Here is a 19,467-nt window from a genome sequence, read left to right as displayed (position 1 = left end):
AGTGACCACAGAGCTGGGCCTGCTAGATGGCAGGCACACATGGTGGGAGGAGGCATTTACCTCTACCCCTACTGAGCTACCACCTGCCTTTCCTTAATATGAGTGGCCTTTTCTCCCTGAGGAAGCCTGCTTTGTCTCCAGGGTCCCTGCAGGGAGCCACTAGAGCCTGAATCCCCTGAAGTTTCTTTCTGGTAGGCAGTCACTTCCCACACTGTGCCACCTTGTAGATGGGTCTTAACCCAACCAAAAGCTCCTTGGGAATAGTCCTCAAAGATATCCTTCAAAAATATCTTCTTGGGCAGGATAAATAATTGTTAACACTGTCCATCTAAGCTTGTATAGAGAGTCTAGGGTAATTTTAAGATTATTAACCTTCAGAGTTAGAAGAAATGCTAACCTCAAACGCAAATCCTTCATTGAACAAAGTGGGACTTTTTGTAATAGGTGACAGGCACAGTGACCTGTGGCCTAGGGGAGGAGAATAACAGAGCAGTCAGACTCCTTGATCATAGCTCAATCTTAAATCCTGGTCTGGGTATATCTTCCATGGCTGATTTTTGTGTCCACCACCTTATTGATGCATTTGATACCATTTTGAAATTTTTTATGTTTTGTGGGGGTAGTAAGTCTTGAATTTAGTGTCTGGGTGCTGTCTCTTAGCTTTTTCTATCAAGGATGGTACTCTACACTTGAGCCACCCCTCTTCTTCTGGCTTCTTGCTAGCTAACTGGAGATAAATCTTTCCAAAATAAATCTTTTCTACCTTAAGTTGTTTTATCAGATATTCTAGTCATAGTTATGCAAAAGTACTGCAAGGGTTTTCTACATTTCTTGCATTGTCCAATAATTGGCGTAGAGCCTCATGGACTTTTCTGCCAAGGATAAGCTTTGAACCATAGTCCTCAGATCTCAGCCTTCTGAATTGCTAGGATGACAGGTGTGAGCCACCAGCACCTGGCTCATTTATACGCTTTTATACACTAGGTAAGAACTCTATACTGAGCCACATGCCCAGACCATAGATACAGTTTTTCTCCCACCAATTTCAAGTTGGATTTGGCTAAGGAAATGAAAAGCTATCTAGTCCAACAGATTTGGGACCTTTAGGGCCCATAAAGAATTTGGCAGAAATATGCAGCAAGGAATAATAATGTTTTATGGACATTTGTATTCCTTTCCAAGATGTCTCTGTTGTCTCTTTTGTTTATGTGGCGGATGCTTTTACAAGCTGAGCTGGACATCTAAATGCTCTGAAATATCCCTGGTGGAGGTGTCAGACTCCACTACAAAAGATGTCTCTTGGGTCCTAGAGCCTCCATCTTCAGCACTTCAACACTGTCCCCCCCAGCCCCTTTCTCGTACCAACAAGGAAACAGAGGCCCAGACTGACCATAGAAAGTGCACACACTGCAACTTGTTGTCTAGGAACACAGCCTCTTTGTGTTTGAACCAGTGTGATTTTTGCTAATGTTCTGATTATCTGAAATTGGAGGGAAGCTGTCAGAATGGCCCATTCTATTGGCTTATGGCTAGAGAACAGGTAGGAGGCATGAACCCACATTCCTCAGCCCCCCACCAGCAAGCAAGGAGTTGAGGAAAATGACTCTGTGAGTCAGTGGTTGGAGCTATGGTGTAGGTATGGTTTTGAGTGTGTCCCTCCAAGATCCATGTTTTAGAAGCTTGGTCCACAATTGTGGACAGGTTGAAGGGTGGAACATTTAAGAGGTAAGAGCTTATAGTTGGGTCATGGGGTAGAAAGGTTTAAGGCTGAGCAAGTTGGGATGAAGAAGGGTTGTTATAAAGCAGAGACATCCACATGCGTGGTCTCTTCTGTATTGTCAGTCTCCTTCCTGCTTCTTTACCATGTGGTCATACTGGTACTGTTCTCTCTGACCTCCCAAACTGTGAGCTAAACAAACTTGAATATCCAGCCTCAGGTGTATTGTCAGAGGAATCCATAATGGAAATGGTCCAATACAGCTGGTGAGCAGAACCACTCAGGTTTTCTAGCTTGGAAAGGAAGATATGCTGGCATAGACTACCAGGATCAGACTGCCTTGCCTTTTAATTGTGTTAGAACACCAGGACCAAGCAGATAGTAGGCAGTGGCAGGTCAGAGCTGCTGAGGTTCTTCTGGGGTTTCAAAACGCAGGATCCAAGATGGAAACATAGTCCTACTTCTGGTGGAAGTTCTGTTTTTAGGAGTTCCCTCTCTTCAGGTTCTGTGTTTCTAAAACACAAGTCGAAGGGCTTAGACATTGGCTTCAAACCTCTGTAAGAGGCTAAAGGAGTGATGGTGGTATTCAGTGGTGAATTTAATTACGCTGGCTGGTCATTACTGAAATTCTCTCAAATGAGCAGATGATAAGCTGTCTCTCAGGTCCCTGTCATGCTGTGTCATTCTGCTGAGAAGGGCCACCAGTAGGAAGGACCATTGATCTCAGATCTGAGAAGTATCTAGTGTCCAGAGTGTGATGATTGATCTGAACTGTGAACTTGATTGGACTGGTAGACACCTGGGAGATGGGGAAAGCACATATTCAGGTGTGTCTGTGAAAGGTTTCTTGAGGGCCATGACCTGATGAATGCTTTCACTCATGGATGAATTCAAAACTTGACTAGATTATTGGAAGGTGATAGAAGAGGGTAGACATGACTTTGGGAGTTAGATCTTTTTGTGTCCTTCCTGTTACTGTTCTATTCTTCTTCCTTTCCACTATGAGGTGAGGAGTTCCTCTGCCACAAACACCTGTCACCATGATGTTCTGCCCAAAGCACATGTGCTCATGGACTGAGTTCTGAAACCATGAGCCAAAATAAATCTTTCCTTTCTTAAATGGTTTTGTCAGGCATTTTAGTCATAGTTATGCAAAAGTACTATACAGGGTTTTCTGAATTTCTTGCATTGTCCAATAATTGGCCTAGAATCAGTATTAATTCACCTTTCTGTCTTTGTATCTGAGGAGCAATGAGTGTAAACATCTCTTCCTGTAGGCCTAGAGTAGTTAGGGCTCATGTGTAAAGGAATGTGTGCAAAGCTCATAGAGTACATATCCATTTGCTTTCCTTTCCCTCTAGACTAGACCCTTGAAGGATATGAAATGACTTCTAACTTAGGAGGAGGCCATCCCACACATCCATACAGTTCTCAGGATCATTTATAAATCTTTTCATTAATTCTCACCTCCCGTCTCCTCCTCAGAGACCCCTATGTTTTCTAACTTAGCAAATTTCCCTGTACTGCTTGACTTCCTGTCTCCTCAATGCATGGACTCCATTGTAATTGTGTTCATCAAAATTCCTGGCTCACCAGATCACTCCATTCCTTTATAAGGTCAGAAAAACAGAGACTATTTTTCTGTGTCCTCTCCCTGCTGGGTCCTGAAAAACACACCCCATGGTTTGATTGGCCTTCAGAGAATCACTGGGGACTTGCTAGTGGATATTTAGCATGATGGGACCTTCACGGAGCCTACCAGGGGCTACATTGGTCTAGAATGTCCATTGGCTGGATGATTTGTGGGTACTGGGAAAAACTCAGTGGTTCCCAATTCTCTTAGTGGGCACCAGTGACAGCCATTGTGGAGTCTTCTTCCTACTCCTTTGTGGTGACATGTAAAGTAGTGGGGAGATGTGGCTGATACAGCAAGGAAAAATGGAGGGAACCCCAGCTGGCTACCTGGCCCAGAACCCTGACTTAGGCACAGTCTTAGATGTCACCCGGATAGGTTTCAGGGGTTCAGGAGTCTGAGATGTGCAAATGGCAGACCGAAGCCAGTGGAATGTGAATTATGCCACCTCATCTATCTATCCCAGGCAGTGAAGTCTGAAATATGCGCAACTATGAGCCAGGAGAGAACTGTACAATCATTATTTAGGGCTCTTTTGAGTTCTCCCTGGCTTCCTGCTGAGCTTTCCCCTCAGCTTGCAAGGGCCTTTGGTCCTAGCCCATCCACCTCAGAGGATTCCTGGGCTTTGAATTCCTTCTGGAAAACCATTTCTCACTGTGCCAATTAAAGATGGTAGAGGTGTCTCACAGTGCCAGGGCCTTTGTTCTCCAAGGACCCTTTCCAGATCTTGTGTTCTCTTAGCTTGGGAAGCTTGATCTACATATAACCCATGAATATAGATTATGCCAAGTCATCTCTAGATTATGTGTGCTACTAAAACCAATGTAAACAATATCTCTATAAAGTTGTTAAAAGGCCTGCCACATCTGGGTACCCATGGGTCTCTGGCAACAATTTCCTATAGAGACCTGGAGACATGTGGAGTTTCTGAGCCCTTGTATGTAGAATGGATTTCTGTCACCTTCCTTTTGATGGGCAGCTTTGCTTCATGTGAGTGTCCATCTCCATAACACTGGAGGGGACTTTTAAGATGTGGTCATAGAGACGTCTGACACTAGCCTTGTTTTTAATTCTTAATTTTCCATCTTTTCACCTAAGTGGTTAGAGAAGTTGAGCCTTATCCTTGTTGTTCTTTTAAAAGCTGCTTTGGGCTGGGAATATGGCCTAGTGGCAGAGTGCTTGCCTTGTATACATGAAGCCCTGGGTTCGATTCCTCAGCACCACATATATACAAAAAGCCAGAAATGGTGATGTGGCTCAAGTGGTAGAGTGCTAGCCTTGAGCAAAAAGAAGCCAGAGACAGTGCTTAGGCCCTGAGTTCAAGCCCCAGGACTCCCCCCCACCCCCCAAAAAAACTGCTTTGTTTTGAACATTGTAAGATTAACCATGCTATACAGGCAGGGAGAGATTGTTCTTAAATCTTTGCTTATATTTGTGTGTGTGTGTGTGTGTGTGTGTGTGTGTGTGTGTGTGTGTGATCATGAGTGCACACATGCCCACAGTGGTACTAGGGTTTGAACTCAGGGTCTGGGCACTGCCCCTTAGCTCTCTGTGAGCAAGGCTGGTACTTTATCATTTGAGCCACAGCTTCACTTCCAGCTTTTTGCTGGTTAGTTGTAGATAAGAGGCTCATGATTTTACTGCCTAGGCTGGTTTTGAGCCATGATCTTCAGAGGTCAGCTTCCTGAGTAGCTAGGATTATAGACGTGACCCATCAGTATCCAGCAACAATTCCTTTTTGGTTAGAGTCTATGTTCCTGCCAGTATCTATTTCTTGGCTTGCTATTCTGTCCTTTCTTACCCCTTTCTATTCTTTGCATTCTGGGAAAGAAATTCTCCATTTTATTTTGCACATAACTAATTCACTATTCCTTTTACAATACAAATTTTACATTTTATTTCAACTAGTGTGCATTTCCCTTCTGTTGCAACCCTTCAAATTTCCCTATAATGGTTGCCATTTCCTGTTCCTTGTTTATGTAATTTTATTTTCCTGTTCATACCAAGTTGCCGTTTTGCTTTTCATTGGTTTGTTCTCTCCTGTTGACATTGATGGTCTGTCTCCCTGTCTCTTTTAAGCTTGCTAAGTAGTTTCCTGTAGCATTTCTCCATGGTACCATTGGGAACCCTATGAGATGGTTGACTAGAAGTTTCCATGTACTGTCTCTAGGTTTAGAAACTCTCTGCATCTCCCTTCCCTCCTTGCACAGTCCAGTCATTCAGGTCCACTCTGAGCCAGTCACAGGTAGAGCATACGTGTGGTTCTGGATGTCACTCTCTGTCTAGCTGTTTTGAGAAACAGCCTCTTCAAATCTCTTTGCAGCCCAGGTCCTGCTACATTTCCCAATTTTCTTCCATTCACTCCATCATTAACTCACTGTTTGGGGAACTGTGCTGAAATTAAACTGGACAACAGAGCAGTGCCCCAACACCTTTTTTTTTTCTTAATTGTCAAAGTGTGATACAGAGGGGTTACAGATTCATATGAAAGGCAGTGAGTACATTTCTTGTTCTACTTGTTACCTCCTCCCTCATTTTCCCCCTCCCCTCTCCCCTTTCTCTCTCCCCGAGTTGTGCAGTTGGTTTGCACCAAATGGTTTTCAAATATTGCTTTTTGAATGGTTTGTCTTTTTGTTCTTTGTCTTTCGATTTTGGTATTCCCTATCCTTTCCCTAGTTCTATTACCCATATAGACAATATCCAGAGTACTGGGATGTTATACAGTGGTAGTGAGGGTACAGCTACAGGAAGGGAATACAAGAGAAACAAAACTAGACAAACATTCAGTCAAACAAACAGACAAGGAAAAAGAGAAAAAACGTAGTACGAGATCACATAGCATGTTGAGAATAATTACAACAGTGGTATAACTCTTGTTTCTGTAACATGCAGTTCATTTCATGAGGTATCTTCTTATGTGGTCATATAGGTGAAGCTATTGGGGGTATTTTGGTCTTCTACCATGAATAGCCTATTCTTTTACTAGCTATATTCCCTATGAGGTACACCATAGGGTTTATGTTTCTTTGGGTCTGGGTCACTTCACTTAGTATGGTTTTTTCAAAGTGCTTCCATTTCCTTACCAATGGGGCAGTGTCATTCCTTCTGATGGAGGCATAGAATTCCATTGTGTATATGTAAAACTAGACCCCTATCTGTCACCCTGCACCAAAATCAACTCCAAATGGATCAAAGACCTGGAAATAAAATCAGACACCCTGAAAACTCTACAAGAAGAAATAAGAGAAACTCTAAGACTCCTTGGCACTGGAAGAAACTTCATCAACAAAGGCCCAGAAATCCAACAAATTAAAGAAAGGCTTGACAAGTGGGACTGTATCAAACGGCAGAGTTTCTGCATGGCAAAGGATATAGCTTCCAAGATAAATAGAAAGCCCACAGATTGGGAAAAGATCATCACCAGCTATACAAGAGACAAAGGCCTGGTATCTAAAATTTACACAGAACTCAAAAAGTTAAATTCCTCCAAAACAAATAATCAAAGAACCAACAGCCCTCCCAAATGAGAACGGCCAAGAGTCACATGAAAAAGTGCTCTACATCACTGGCCATAAAAGAAATGCAAATCAAAACAACATTGAGATTCCACCTCACCCCAGTAAGAATGTCTATTATCAAGAAATCTAATAATAACAAATGCTGGAGAGGATTTGGCCAAAAGGGACCTCTACTACATTGTTGGTGGGAATGCAAACTTGTTCAACCCCTCTTGAAAGCAGTGTGGAGATTCCTAAGAAGGCTAAACATAGAGCTCTCCTATGACCCAGCAGCCCCATTTTTGGGCATCTATCCGAAAGACTATAAGCAAGACCACACTAAAGCCACCAGCACAACTATGTTCATCGCAGCACAAGTTGTCATTGCTAAAACATGGAACCAACCTAGATGCCCCTCAGTAGATGAGTGGATCAGGCAAATGTGGAACACCTTTTTTTTTTTTTTTAAATGGTGCCAGTATGGGTCTTGAACTCAGGACTTAGGCACTGTCCCTTTTGCTCTAGGTGGGTACTCTACTATTTGAGCCACAGCTTCGCTCCCAGTTTTTTGGGTGGTTGGGTGGAGATAAGAGACTTTTCTGCCTGGGCTGGCTTCCAACCCAAACCCTCAGATCTCAGTCTTCTGAGTAGCTGGGATTACAGGCATGAGCCACCAGGGCCTAGTGGCCCTGACTTAGAAATCACATAGTCTGTTTCTGTGTTGATAGGATGAAATCAACTCTTCTTCCTTCTCTTCTATTCTCCATTCTCTGTCTTCATCCACTTCCTCTTCATCTACCTCCTGGCCAGCTGTTGGATCCCATGTCTTATGAAGACACTACCAGGGTCCCAGCCTGTCTCCTATGAAACAACTTGTGAAGACTACATTTCCCAGAATGCATGGAGCCACTGCCAGGGCTTCCCATTTCCTTCCTAACCAGTTTCTGTGAATCTCAATCTCTGAATCCATAGGAAGGTTCCAGAGCTAGAGCAGGGGGAGGGAAGAGATACAGTACTTTCACCTAGATGCCCAGCATTCTAGCAGACAGACTCAGAAGCCAGTGCCATCAATGTGGGGGATAGAGCCACAATGGCAGCTGTTCCCAGCTCTGTGTGCAAATCATCTACCCTAAACAGGCAGAAAGGCAGGAACTGCAGGTTATTGGCCACTCTCCATTCCATCTTGATGCTCCTTTGTAGCTGCCATCACTAATTGACCTCAGCTGGGGCCAGAGTTGGCACTAGAAGCCACTCTGGCCGTTGTATCTCAGAGGACTCAAGGCTAAATATTAATAAACTAAATTTTCAAAGCATCAATATCATGTGAGCACATCCAGCCATTCCCTGGCTACTTCTGGGTGTCCAGGTGGCTACGTGGTTGAGGAAGGGAGAACATGTTGGTGAGTTCTTTGTGGAGGAACCTTCAAGCAGTGCCAATCACAGCACTGGGCTCATTAGCAGTCATTGTCATGGCAACGGGTCTGCCAGAAAGTGGCTCCTTAGGCTGACAACTTCAGAGGTGTTATATATAGATCTGGGTGTGGGGGGAGTGGGGGTGCGGAGCCCTGTGTATGTGCCTTTCTTTAGAGCTCCTATTGCTGCTGGTTTTGAGGTGTGAGAAGATGCAGAAGGGGGACCTTAAAGCTCTCTAATCTGGCTGTTAAATCAAGGGTCTGCCGACTACCCTGTTAATACCTGCATACTTGCATTTCCTCACTGCTTCTGAAGGTAAGAGATGCTCCCAGAGTGTCCCATCTTGCAGGTAGAGTTCATCCAGGGATGAACTTGAACTTAAAAAGTGGCGGAGGCTGTGGGGAGTTGAGTGTAGGGGTTGGTACTGCCTGGATGCTGCAGATCCAACCTCAAGTCTTTCTTAAAATAGTCTGCTTGAAGGGCTTGCGGTTAGGGGATAGATAGGCTCCTTCTCTTTCAGAAGTAACTGGGGCTTCATGTTGTCTTTTTACAAATTGTGCCTATTAAATTTTTATGTTCCCTCCTGCTTTCCATTTCTGAGGTGATGTTTTCCCTCGGTGGCTTCCATGCACACAGCGCCCGAGCAACCTCCTGGTACAGCCATAGCCGGTAGTGGGGAGGCTCTCCCAAGGTGTGGGCAGAAAATTCAGGTCCCTGGATCCCTGCTCAATTGGGAGGGGAAGGGGTGGGGAATTGTAGCATAGGGATATGCACTTTATCCCACATCCCAGGTAACTGTTGGAGTGTCCCAAAGGGATCACACTTCCAAAAATAGTGCTGTTGGGGTATTTGGTTTCAGGGGCTTTGTTTGGGGGATTGTTTTGTTATTCATTTTTAGTGTATTTTGGTTTGTCTTGATTTGTTTAAATTGGTGTGTGTGTGTGTGTGTGTGTGTGTGTGTGTGTGTGTGTGTGTGTTGGTACTGGAGCTTAAACTACCAGCCTGGGCCCTGTCCCTTAGCATTTTTGCTCAAGGCCAGCACTCTACCACTAGAGCTATACCCTCCATTTCTGGCTTTTTGGTGGTTAACTGGAGAAAAGTCTCACAGACTATCCTGCTTGCACTGGCTTCAAACCGTGATCCTCAGATCTCGGCCTCATGAGTAGTGAGGATTACAGGGGTGAGCCACCAGCCATAGCCTGATTTGGTTTTTGAAGTTGTTTGTTTCTTGGATTTTTTTGATTTTGTTTTGTTTTGAGGTAGGGTCTTATTTTGGCCTCAAATCCCAAGTGGTGGAATTCCAGGTTGAATAACCATACTCAGTCAGCCGGGCTACTGGTTTTTAATCTCTGGTGACTTCCCTTGCTTGCCTACTTACTTTCTGAAAGTGGAATAGATTGCTACCTTGAGAAGACATTATTTCAGTTGTGTTTTAAGCAAGCAGACACGGCAGTCAGCCTACAGCTAGGGAACGTGACGGCCTGTGTGAGGGTGGTGATATTTTTGTACCTCTTCTAAGAAGGCATATGCTCACTTGGAGACTATTAGACAGGCAGGAGGCTTGGGCCTGTGTTGTCGTTCTCCTTTGGTGGGAGCTGGAGGGCAGGTGGTCCAGGTAAAGACATGGAGCTAATTGTGGTTAGCTGAGGGGTACAGTGGGGGCAGAGATGGACTGACGGAAGCTTGGCTTTGAGTTAACTGGGTAGAGTTCTCTAGAACAGGGTTGAGGCATAGCTCTAGTAGTACTGCTGGCTCAACAAGCATGCTTAGCATATATGAAGTCCCAAGTGCCATCCCCAGTAGCATTTTAAAAGTTCTCTGTAGTAAAGGGAATTTATTTTTAGTCTGACTGGTTGATTTGGAGAGCGGTGGGGGGGGGGGTGGCGCAGCTAGGGATGGAACCCAGGACTTCAAACATGCTAAGCATGTGCTGTACCACTGAACTATAGCCCACCCTGAAACTTACATCTTAAAGCAGTTTGGTCTTACCATTTAACTTGTTGTACAACACTGGAAAAGTTATTGAAGATTGTGACTCTAAGAATCTTTGTTTTGATTCCTTGTTTTGAAATGAAGATAAATGCCATCTGTGAGGCAGGCTAGATAGAAAAGATTTGGTGATTGTGTCAAGTGCCTTGCCCAGGCTCTGGTATGCTATAGACATGTGAGCATTGGTCCAAGTTGTTACTGCTGGGTAGAAATGATATCTGACTGTGAGCTTTTTGGAGAAACCTACTAGAGTAGGGTTTTAAAGAGGTCTGGAAATCTCTCAATATTACATAGGAAATTGGGTCAAATATACAAACTTGTTCACTGGTGTGTATAATGACATTATTCATAATGGCCCCAAAGTAAACTTAACTCAAATGACAATCTATGGGTAGACAGATAAACAATATAGTAGTGTAATAGTATTCTGAAGAACTTTTAAATGTTGTGTGGGTATGATGTGCTATAACATGCATAACCTTTACACCCTTTTGGGAGAGTAGGTAGAAGCTTGGTAAGTTTTGTCACATTCCTAGAGAATTGCCTGTCCTGTGTAGTTGAAAAGTTGTTTACTCAACAGATGAGGACAGAAGGGAAAGACTAAAAACCCATCCTGGTCCTCTGGGCCAGGGGTGGCTCCCTCTGGAGGATCAGACAGGATTTTATAATTCCAACAAAGACTCAAGCATTAGATTCTGAGTGCCTGAGTTGAATGAAACTACCTCCATCTTCGGCCACTGTATCCTGCCATCTCTGGTTCTGTTCTTTCTCCCTAGCACCATGGCCTCTTTCTTGTTCCTATTCCCCCTGGGAAAGAGCTCACAGAATGGAGGAGAGAAGCCACAGGACTAAGGGAGGGGAGGAAACTAATTAGAAATGTGTAAGAAACCTTGATGAACCCATCATCATCCACACTATAGCCTGTTGATGGTGTGAGTTGCTTCCAAGAGGCTGACTGTTCCTTCCCACCATAGAGACCAACAATCAGGTCAGGGTGGCACTTTTGGCCTCTTAAATGATGTGGCCAGCTTTAACATTTGCCTTTGCTATATTTTTTAAAGGATGTTTTATTGTAAAATACAGATAACATAAAATTGAGTATCCATGACTTATACATTCATAATATTACATAACCACCACAACTAATTATTCTATCCTCAAGGGAAACCTCATACCCCTTCTCCCTTGGCAAACCCTAGCATATTTCTCTGTCTCTGTGGTTTTGCCTGTTCTGGATGTTTTCTTGATATACAATGATACCATGTGGCTTTTTTGTCTGACACATTTCACTTAGTGTACCATTTTAATGGCTTATCTATATTATGGCATGAATTTGTATTCCTTTCCTTTCTCTTTCTCTCTCCTTCCTTCTTTCCTTCCTTCCTTTCCTTCTTTCCTTCCTTCCCTCCTTCCTTCCTTTCTGCCAGTACTAGGGCTTGAACTCAAGGCCTCTTACTTTTGTTCCAGCTTTTTTGCTCAAGATTCTCATGTGTTTATCTGTCCAGGCTGGCTTTGAACCTCAAGCTTCAGATTTCAGCCTTCTGAGTAGCTAAGAGGTCCAGGCATGAATTATTGGCACCTGTTTCTCTATTTCTTTTAATTTCTGAATACAATCCATTGTATGAGCCTACCACATTTTATTTATGCATCCATCCATGGACCAGCATTTGAGTTGCTTCTACTTTTTGACCTTGTAAATAGTGTTACCATGAGCCTGTTTCAAGTTTCCTGCTTAAATTTTATCTTAACGCTTCTTGTCAGTATATGAGGTGCTATTCAGTTGTCTCTATAGCATTTGACTCCTGATTTGTTTGAGGTCAACCAGGAGAAGGAATTTCTTTCTAAGAAAGGAGAGAATGTCAGGGGCCATTGCCTCACACTTGTAACCCTAACTACTCAGGAAGATTAGATATGGGAATCACAGTTCAAAACCAGCCCAGGCAGGAATGTCTGCGAGATACTTACCTGCAATTAACCACCAAAAGGCCAGAAGTAGACCTCTGGCTTAAATGGTAGAGTGCTAGCCTTGAGCAAAAAATCCCAGGCCCTGAGTACAAGCCCCAGGACCAGCACCCCCTCCCCGAGAGAGGGAGGGGGACTTTAGCTGCCACTGGAGATGGAGTCAGACAGAGAAGAGAAGGGGACCCACCTGACATGGAGACTCCCCTTGCTAGTTGACAGAAATAAGAAACAGACCATATTGGTGGCCTGGGTGGCCTTCTCCCCACTTTTGGCAAGTCTTGGTATTACTGGGCCCAGTAGCTCAGGTACCTCCATAAAGGCCCTGCATTTTGTAGCTAAGGGAGACCAGTGAGAAGTTACTAAGTCTCCTTGGTCAAGGGGTCCTTTCATGGAAACTGGGACTTGTTCTGAACCCACAGCGTTATTTATTTATTTTACAGGGTTATTCAGATAAAGTAACCAAAGTCTTTCTAAAAACGAATTACTATGCAACTGGGAAGAAAGTCAGGCTCCTTGTTGTTCCTTTGTAAGCTGGTCCCAGAGGTTAGAAGATCCCTGTCCTCTCCAGCCTATAGAGGGGGCATTCCCCCTGTCCAACCTGTCAGTCAGCACCTCAGGGTGTTCACTTCCTCTGCGGGTGTTGTTGCTTGGGTAGTCTCAGAAACATAGAAGCAACGGTTGCTGGTGACACTTCCAGCATGAAGAGGAGCTAGAGGGGAAGTGGAGGGAAGGGGTGTGTGATGGCCTGAGCCTCACCTCACAGAAAGCAGAGCCTGGGGAAGTCTGATCTCCCTAGGCCCCCATCCACTGAGATCCACATCTATGGCGCACCCCTGGCAATGAGCACTCCTTTGTGTAGTGCTGGGTGGGTTAGTGATGATCTGCACAGCATCTTCCCGGTCTCCTATAACCAGGCTGGTAATGACGTCTTTCATTTTCTCCATGTGGAAATGGCCTTGCTGAGTCTTCTCCCCACCCCACCCCATCCCTGCCAGTCATGTGCATTGACATTGAAGTGTTTTGAGCTTGAGGTTGCAAGGCTGATTTCACTGTATCATTGGGTCCCCCTCTCTGCAATCCATTTCTGGCTATGTGAGGTTTTTCTGGTGTGTGGGGAGAGAGTGTGTATTAGAGTTTGAACTCAAGACCTTGCACTTGTTAGGCAGGTGCTCTATCAACTGAGAGCATCAAGCTCAGCCCTTTTTTGCTTTACATTCCTTCCTCTCTACCACTAGTGCCAGGGCTCAAACTCACACCCCTTGGCTTTCTTGCTCATGGCTGGTGCTGTACCACTTGATCCATGCCCCCAGTCTCACTTTTTGCTGGGTAATTGGAGATGGAGTCTCAAAGATTTTTTGCAGGACAGGCTTTGAATGGCAATCTTCCAGGACTTGGTCTTCTAAGTAGATAGGATGACCGGTGTGAGCCATTAGCACCTGACTTCATTTCCTCACTCAGTACACATTAGACTCTCTGTCTTACCTGTGTTCTGGTATCTTCCAGTCCAGGGGAGGCTCGGGCAGTGTGTATGCTTATATTTAATGGATGGTCTCTATTGGTGAGGAAGCAGCCTGGCAAAATCCTTTCATACTTTTAGCCAGGCTTCTGTGCACTCAGGTCACTTGCTTATCTCAAGAACCATCTTCTACCTGGGATCAAAAGCAGCACTGTGGGTTGGCAGGTACAGGTGGAGGAGACAGAAACATCTGGGCAAAGGGGAAAGCTTTGAATGCACTTGTGAAAATCTACAAAAACATGTACCACTGCTCCACAGAGAGCCAGCAGGAGGCTGTGTTTATTGGAAATCACAGGAGCAGCTAGGATTTACTCTTTGCTTCCTTATGACATGCAGGACACCACAGGAGACAGAGACACATGGTGCTGCAGGATTCCCAAAGCAAGACAGCAAAAGTCCCCATGGCTTCCACAAGAAGTGGTCACTAGTGTGACCCAGGAAACGGTCCCTCTGGACACAGCCCAGAGATGCTGGGGCAACTGATAACCTTTCATGTTTCTTACAGCCTCCCCCTTTGCTGAGAACTTACTACCATTCTCCTGTGGCTGGAACTCTCACTTAGATCAATTTAATTTCTTCAAAATGTGTAGCAATTTTTTAGGCTAATTTGAAGCTTCTGTCCTTATTTTTAAATGTTCTGTAGCTAAGAATGTTTGGTTTCATGTTTATTGAACAAATTTTACATGGAATAGATACGTAGAAAGAAAATGCTAAAAAGCCACCTATAATTCCACCATCCAGGAATCCTGGATGCTGTTTTCATGTATGTCATTTATTATTTTATTTATTTTTGTTGTGCCAGTTTAGAGCTTGAACTTGGGGCCTGGGTGATGTCTCTGAGCTTTTGTGCTCAAGGCTAGCCCTCTACCACTTGCACTACAGCTGTACTTCTTCTTCTTCTTCTTCTTTTTTTTTTTTTTTTTTTTTTTTGCCAGTCCTGGGGCTTGGACTCAGGGCCTGAGCACTGTCCCTGGCTTCTTTTTGCTCAAGGCTAGCACTCTGCCACTTGAGCCATAGCGCCACTTCTGGCCGCTTCCTGTATATGTGGTGCTGGGGAATTGAACCCAGGGCCTCATGTATACAAGGCAAGCACTCTTGCCACTAGGCCTTATCCCCAGCGCTACAGCTGTACTTCTGACTTTTGGGTAGTTAACTGGAAATGAAAGTCCCACAGACTTTCCTGTCCAGGCTGGCTTTGAACCATGACCCACAGGTCTCATGCTCCTGAGTAGCTAGGATTACAGGTGTGAGCCACCAGCACCCAGCTTAACATGTGTCCATTTTACATCTGTTTTTCTGATTTGCAGATTATAAGGATAATATTGAATAACACATTGCTAAAAGATTCAACCTGTAAAAAAAAAATACATACAACAGTGAGCCAGTGCCTTATTTGACACAGAATCCTTAGATCTCTTTGCTAGCATGATTGGGATACTAGAGAGATCCCTCCCCCCCCACACCCTGCCCCCACCCAGTTCTTCATGGACCCAAGGCTTTATTATAGATGTTTTGCATCTCACTCTACCTTGACTTGCATCAGTTACTTCTGCTGGCTTTGCATTGTGGGCCAGGGGCTTATGCTGCTGTGCTCTGTGGGCCTGTAGATTCTCCACCATATATCTCATAGTGGGGTATGTAGACTGACAGAAATCCCTGGCAAGCACAGCCCCCCCATAATTGATTTTCCAGGGTCCAGTGATGAGGAAAAGGAAGAAGCCTAGCTCTATTCTCTGCCTGCCATTTCTCTCTGTGCTCTAGGGAGCTGTCCCTCCTGCAAGGGGCTGGTGCAGGATCAAGTGTTCCTCATATTGCATATTTATGGCACCTCTGAGCTCACCCAATGTGTCATTTGTGACCTGACCCCCAGGGAGTCCCTGGGCCATGCTATACCCCAGCATTGGACAATTATAGGATGTCTCTGACTTTCTGGTTCAAAATCAGTTGTAAAAAATACCCAATACGTGTGACCTTCCCTTTTCTCTCCATCAGAAGCCTGGAATGGTCCCCCCTCCGCTGGGAGAGGAAAGCCAGACTGTTGTCCTTCCACCTGGCTGGCAGAGCTACTTGTCTCCTCAGGGCCGGCGCTACTATGTCAACACGGCCACCAATGGTGAGTCTCTCTCTGAAGGAGCACCCTGCTTCATTCCCCAGTGTCTGTCTCTCTGAAGGGGTGCTTTTCTTCTCTTCCCTCCACTTTCCAGTTTAGGGACATTTTCTTGAATAATCTTTGCCCTGGAGTTTTGATGGAGTTATGCTGGCCCACAGGGCTGGATGGTGGCGGTCAGACCTCAGTCTGTAGTGATGGGAGAGGATCAGGAGGAAGACTGTGCCCCAAGGCTAACACCATCCCTGACTCCCATGCACCCTGAGAATCTTTGTCAAACCCAACCTCAGAGACTAAGGGCTGTATTTTCCAAAAGAGATTCTGAAAGGTTTTCTGAGGGGTCTCAGAACTGGTCTATCTTAAGCTACAGCACATTTTCTTAGCACTTTGAAAGTCCTGATGATCCTGTAGCTCCCCATGAGGGCTGAGAAGTACAGTCTTCTTAATTTCAATGACACCTTTTTCTCTTTCCTGAAGCATCTCCCTGACTACGTTTCTCTCAGAATGCCTTGTAGGTTATGGTGGGGCTTCATGAGGATTAATTTCATCAGACAGCACAGTGTTTGCGTGCATTTCAGAGCTGAGCAGTACTGCAGCTCCATACCTTTCGTTATCATGGACTTCCTGGGTCTTCCAAGTCACTCCAGGATGCCAGATAGGGGCTGGAGAAGTTTCCAAAAAGAGTGTACAATATGGCAGGTTCTCCCCCAAGGTGAGCAGGGCAGTGTTGGGACGGTGGTCATGGGCAGGACAGAATAAATCAGTAAAGATTCCTGGATCTTGAGCCACATGGCCCTCCAAGGACTTTATCACAAGATGACCAAGAGAAACAACAAAAGAGCAAACATGAAATTATACCCAAACCCACTGTGGCTTCTCTCTTTCCTCATCTATGCCTATCTGACTTCCTGACCACCTCTCACTCCTTGCAGGTTAGGGTGTATCTGGTGGTGTGGTATCATTAATATGGCTTGTAATTTTGAGCATGCACCAGGGAAAGGGCTCTTGGTGACCGGAAAGGAGCAGCTGCTGTTAGAGGGAGATGCAAAGAAACAGACAGCTGCTGCTCTGAGTGGCTGGTTACTCTGTACCCCTGACCATGTGACCCACTGGGGTGTTCTGGTTAAAGAGGCAAGCACAGCTTCTAGGAAAGGGGAAATAGAACTATTTCTAACTATCCTAGTCGCACGCTTCCTCAAAAGAAACACATGTGCAGCTTTGTCCTGTTATTGGAGACTTGGCTTTTTTTTTTTTTCTGGAGGATGGTGTGTGAACGCAGTTCCCCATCTGTACTGTGCAGAATTTCGATGCAGGATGCAGGATCCTGACATCATCAGCGACAGGAATCTGTTCTTATCCCCAAAATAGCGACTCTGTTGCAAAGGGGAAGAGGAGGGGAGGAGCTTTCTGAAACCAGCATTTTTGTCTACCCTTTCTAAAAGAAAGAAAGAGAAAGAAAAGAAAGGAAGGGAGAAAGAAATAAGAAAAGAAATATCCAGGCATCCACAGATCATACCTGTAATCATAGCTACTTAGGAGGCTGAGATTCAAAGGATGGAGGCTCAAGGCCAGCCAGGGAGGACAAAAATAAATGTCCTGGAGGTTCCATCTCCAAAATAACCAACAAAAACAGAGGGCTGAAGGCATGACTCAGATGTTAGAGCAACAGCTGAGCAAGCAAGCTGAATAAGCCCAAAGCCCTGAATTCAAATCCTAGTGCTCTTTCCTCCTCCCTCCAAAAAAAGAAAGAAAGAAAGAAAGAAATGAGAGAAAGAATAACATATTGCCAAGGTAATAATTTAATGAGTATAAATCCAAAGTAAAAATCTTTGATCTCTTTCCCCAGAGTTGTTTATCATATGCAACCTTTCTAATAGTTGCATTCACTCACTTCTAAACATAGGTATGCTTATTCTTTTAAAGTTAAAACTTATATCCATGTTGTCCTTTAAGTTACTTCAACAATACTTTGTACATTTCAGCCTTACCTATTCCTCTGTTGTTGTTGTTTTGGTTTTTTTTTTTCTTTTATTTTGTTTTGTGCCAGTCCTGGAGGATTGCATTCAGGACCTGGGCCATCTTTGCCCAAGATTAGCACTCTACCACTTGAGCGACATCTCCACTTCCAGCTTTTTAGTTATTAATTGGAGATAAGAGTCTCATAGACCTTCCTACCTGGACTGGTTTTGAACCATGATCCTCAAATCTCAGCCTTCTGAAAAGCTAGGGTTACAAGTGTGAGCCACCAGCTTCGCTTTACCCATTCTGGGTTTTTTGTTGTTATCTTTTTGCTAGTCCAGGGCTTGAACTCTGGGCCTTGGCCCTGTCCCTGAGCTCCTTTTGCACAAGGCTAGTGCTCTACCTGTGATTCACTGGAGATAAGAGTCTCAAAGACTTTTCTACCGAAGCTAATTTTGAACCATGATCCTCAGGTCTTGGCCTACTGAGAAGCTAGGATTACAGGTGTGAGCCACCAGTGCTTGTCTTTACCCATTCCTCTTCGAAGCCATGTAATAGTAATAGTTAACCATACAACTATGCTGCGATCTACTTAAACAGCACTCTATCCGTTAATGGATATTTAAACCACATTTTGCACCAATGACAGCTGATAGCTTTTTTCCTAGCCTTTAGTATACACTACCCTACCAAGTTACAGCTTCCTTACAGGTTCTGAGACCCTGTGAGCCCAGTGCTGCTCCAGGTTTTGTAGGCTTTCTCTACAGGACCAGGAAGTAGATGCTTGAGGTTTGGAAGGTGTAGGATGTCTCTCACCACTGCTCAGAGTCATTCTTTTAGCCAGAGAGCTTCCATAGACCAACCAATGTGTGTGGCTGTGTTCCAGTAAAACTTTATCAAACGACGCTGAAATGTGAATGTTGAGGGGAAAGGGAGGTGGTACTGTTTTTTAACTTAAGGCTCTAGCTTGCTAGTCAGGCTGTTCTACCCATTGAGCCACACTCTCAGCCCTCAGGTAACTTTTATGTGTTTTGAAGTAACATTTGATTTTAAAAATTATTTTTCAGAGATTTTAAAATGCAAAAGATGTCAGGTATGATGGGGCACAACTGTAATCCCATTAGTAAGGAGACTGAGAGACCTGTGTCAAAAAATATATATGTTGCAAATGATGAATGAAGTCTATAGGTTCCTGGGTGGTGGAATTGGCAGACCTTGTAGGCTAGGTTAACATCAAATCCATCAGAATTGACCTTGATCGCTTTTCCTCATTGCTTTGGTAATCCTGGTTCTTTGATGTCTATCCTAGATGTGTGCCAGCCTCATCCACCATGTAGTTGTTTAATTCATTATTTTTTTTGTTATTATTGTTAGTTTAGTTGATTGCATTACTAATACAGTCAACACGTACTTAATAAATCTCAAATTTGTATCTGTTTACAAACAGGATGTGTTTATTAGAAAGGAAAGTAAATCTGTGAAAGAATGTAGCAAAATTCCTTCCAGAGAGTTTCCCCAAAGAGGAGTCCAATGGCGTCCTCCTGGAGGACAGGCTTATGGTATGAGGCACCTCCTCTTGGCTTTGTGCTGATTTCTTGATGGATTGTGGAAGCTGATTTTAAGGTGTGCTCACTCTCTCTCTCTCTCTCTCTCTCTGTGTGTGTGTGTGTGTGT

The 19,467-nt window shown here is 44.4% G+C and overlaps 1 protein-coding gene across 5 annotated transcripts in view; it reads left to right on the top strand.

The window, feature by feature from the left end:
- Positions 1 to 19,467, top strand: part of Gas7 (growth arrest specific 7) — a 220,655-nt gene that overhangs the window by 116,254 nt on the left and 84,934 nt on the right. For all 5 annotated transcript variants that reach the window (XM_048365734.1, XM_048365736.1, XM_048365737.1 and 2 more), the window contains exon 2: positions 15,720 to 15,840. In XM_048365734.1, coding sequence (XP_048221691.1) covers positions 15,720 to 15,840 — 121 coding nt within the window. The remainder of the gene's footprint in view (positions 1 to 15,719; positions 15,841 to 19,467) is intronic.

The sequence above is a fragment of the Perognathus longimembris genome, chromosome 17 (genome assembly GCF_023159225.1).
Source record: "Perognathus longimembris pacificus isolate PPM17 chromosome 17, ASM2315922v1, whole genome shotgun sequence".
NCBI classification, from domain to species: domain Eukaryota; kingdom Metazoa; phylum Chordata; class Mammalia; order Rodentia; family Heteromyidae; genus Perognathus; species Perognathus longimembris.
The sequence above is the reverse complement of the archived record's forward strand: the minus strand, read 5'-3'. Positions and strand labels throughout refer to the sequence as shown.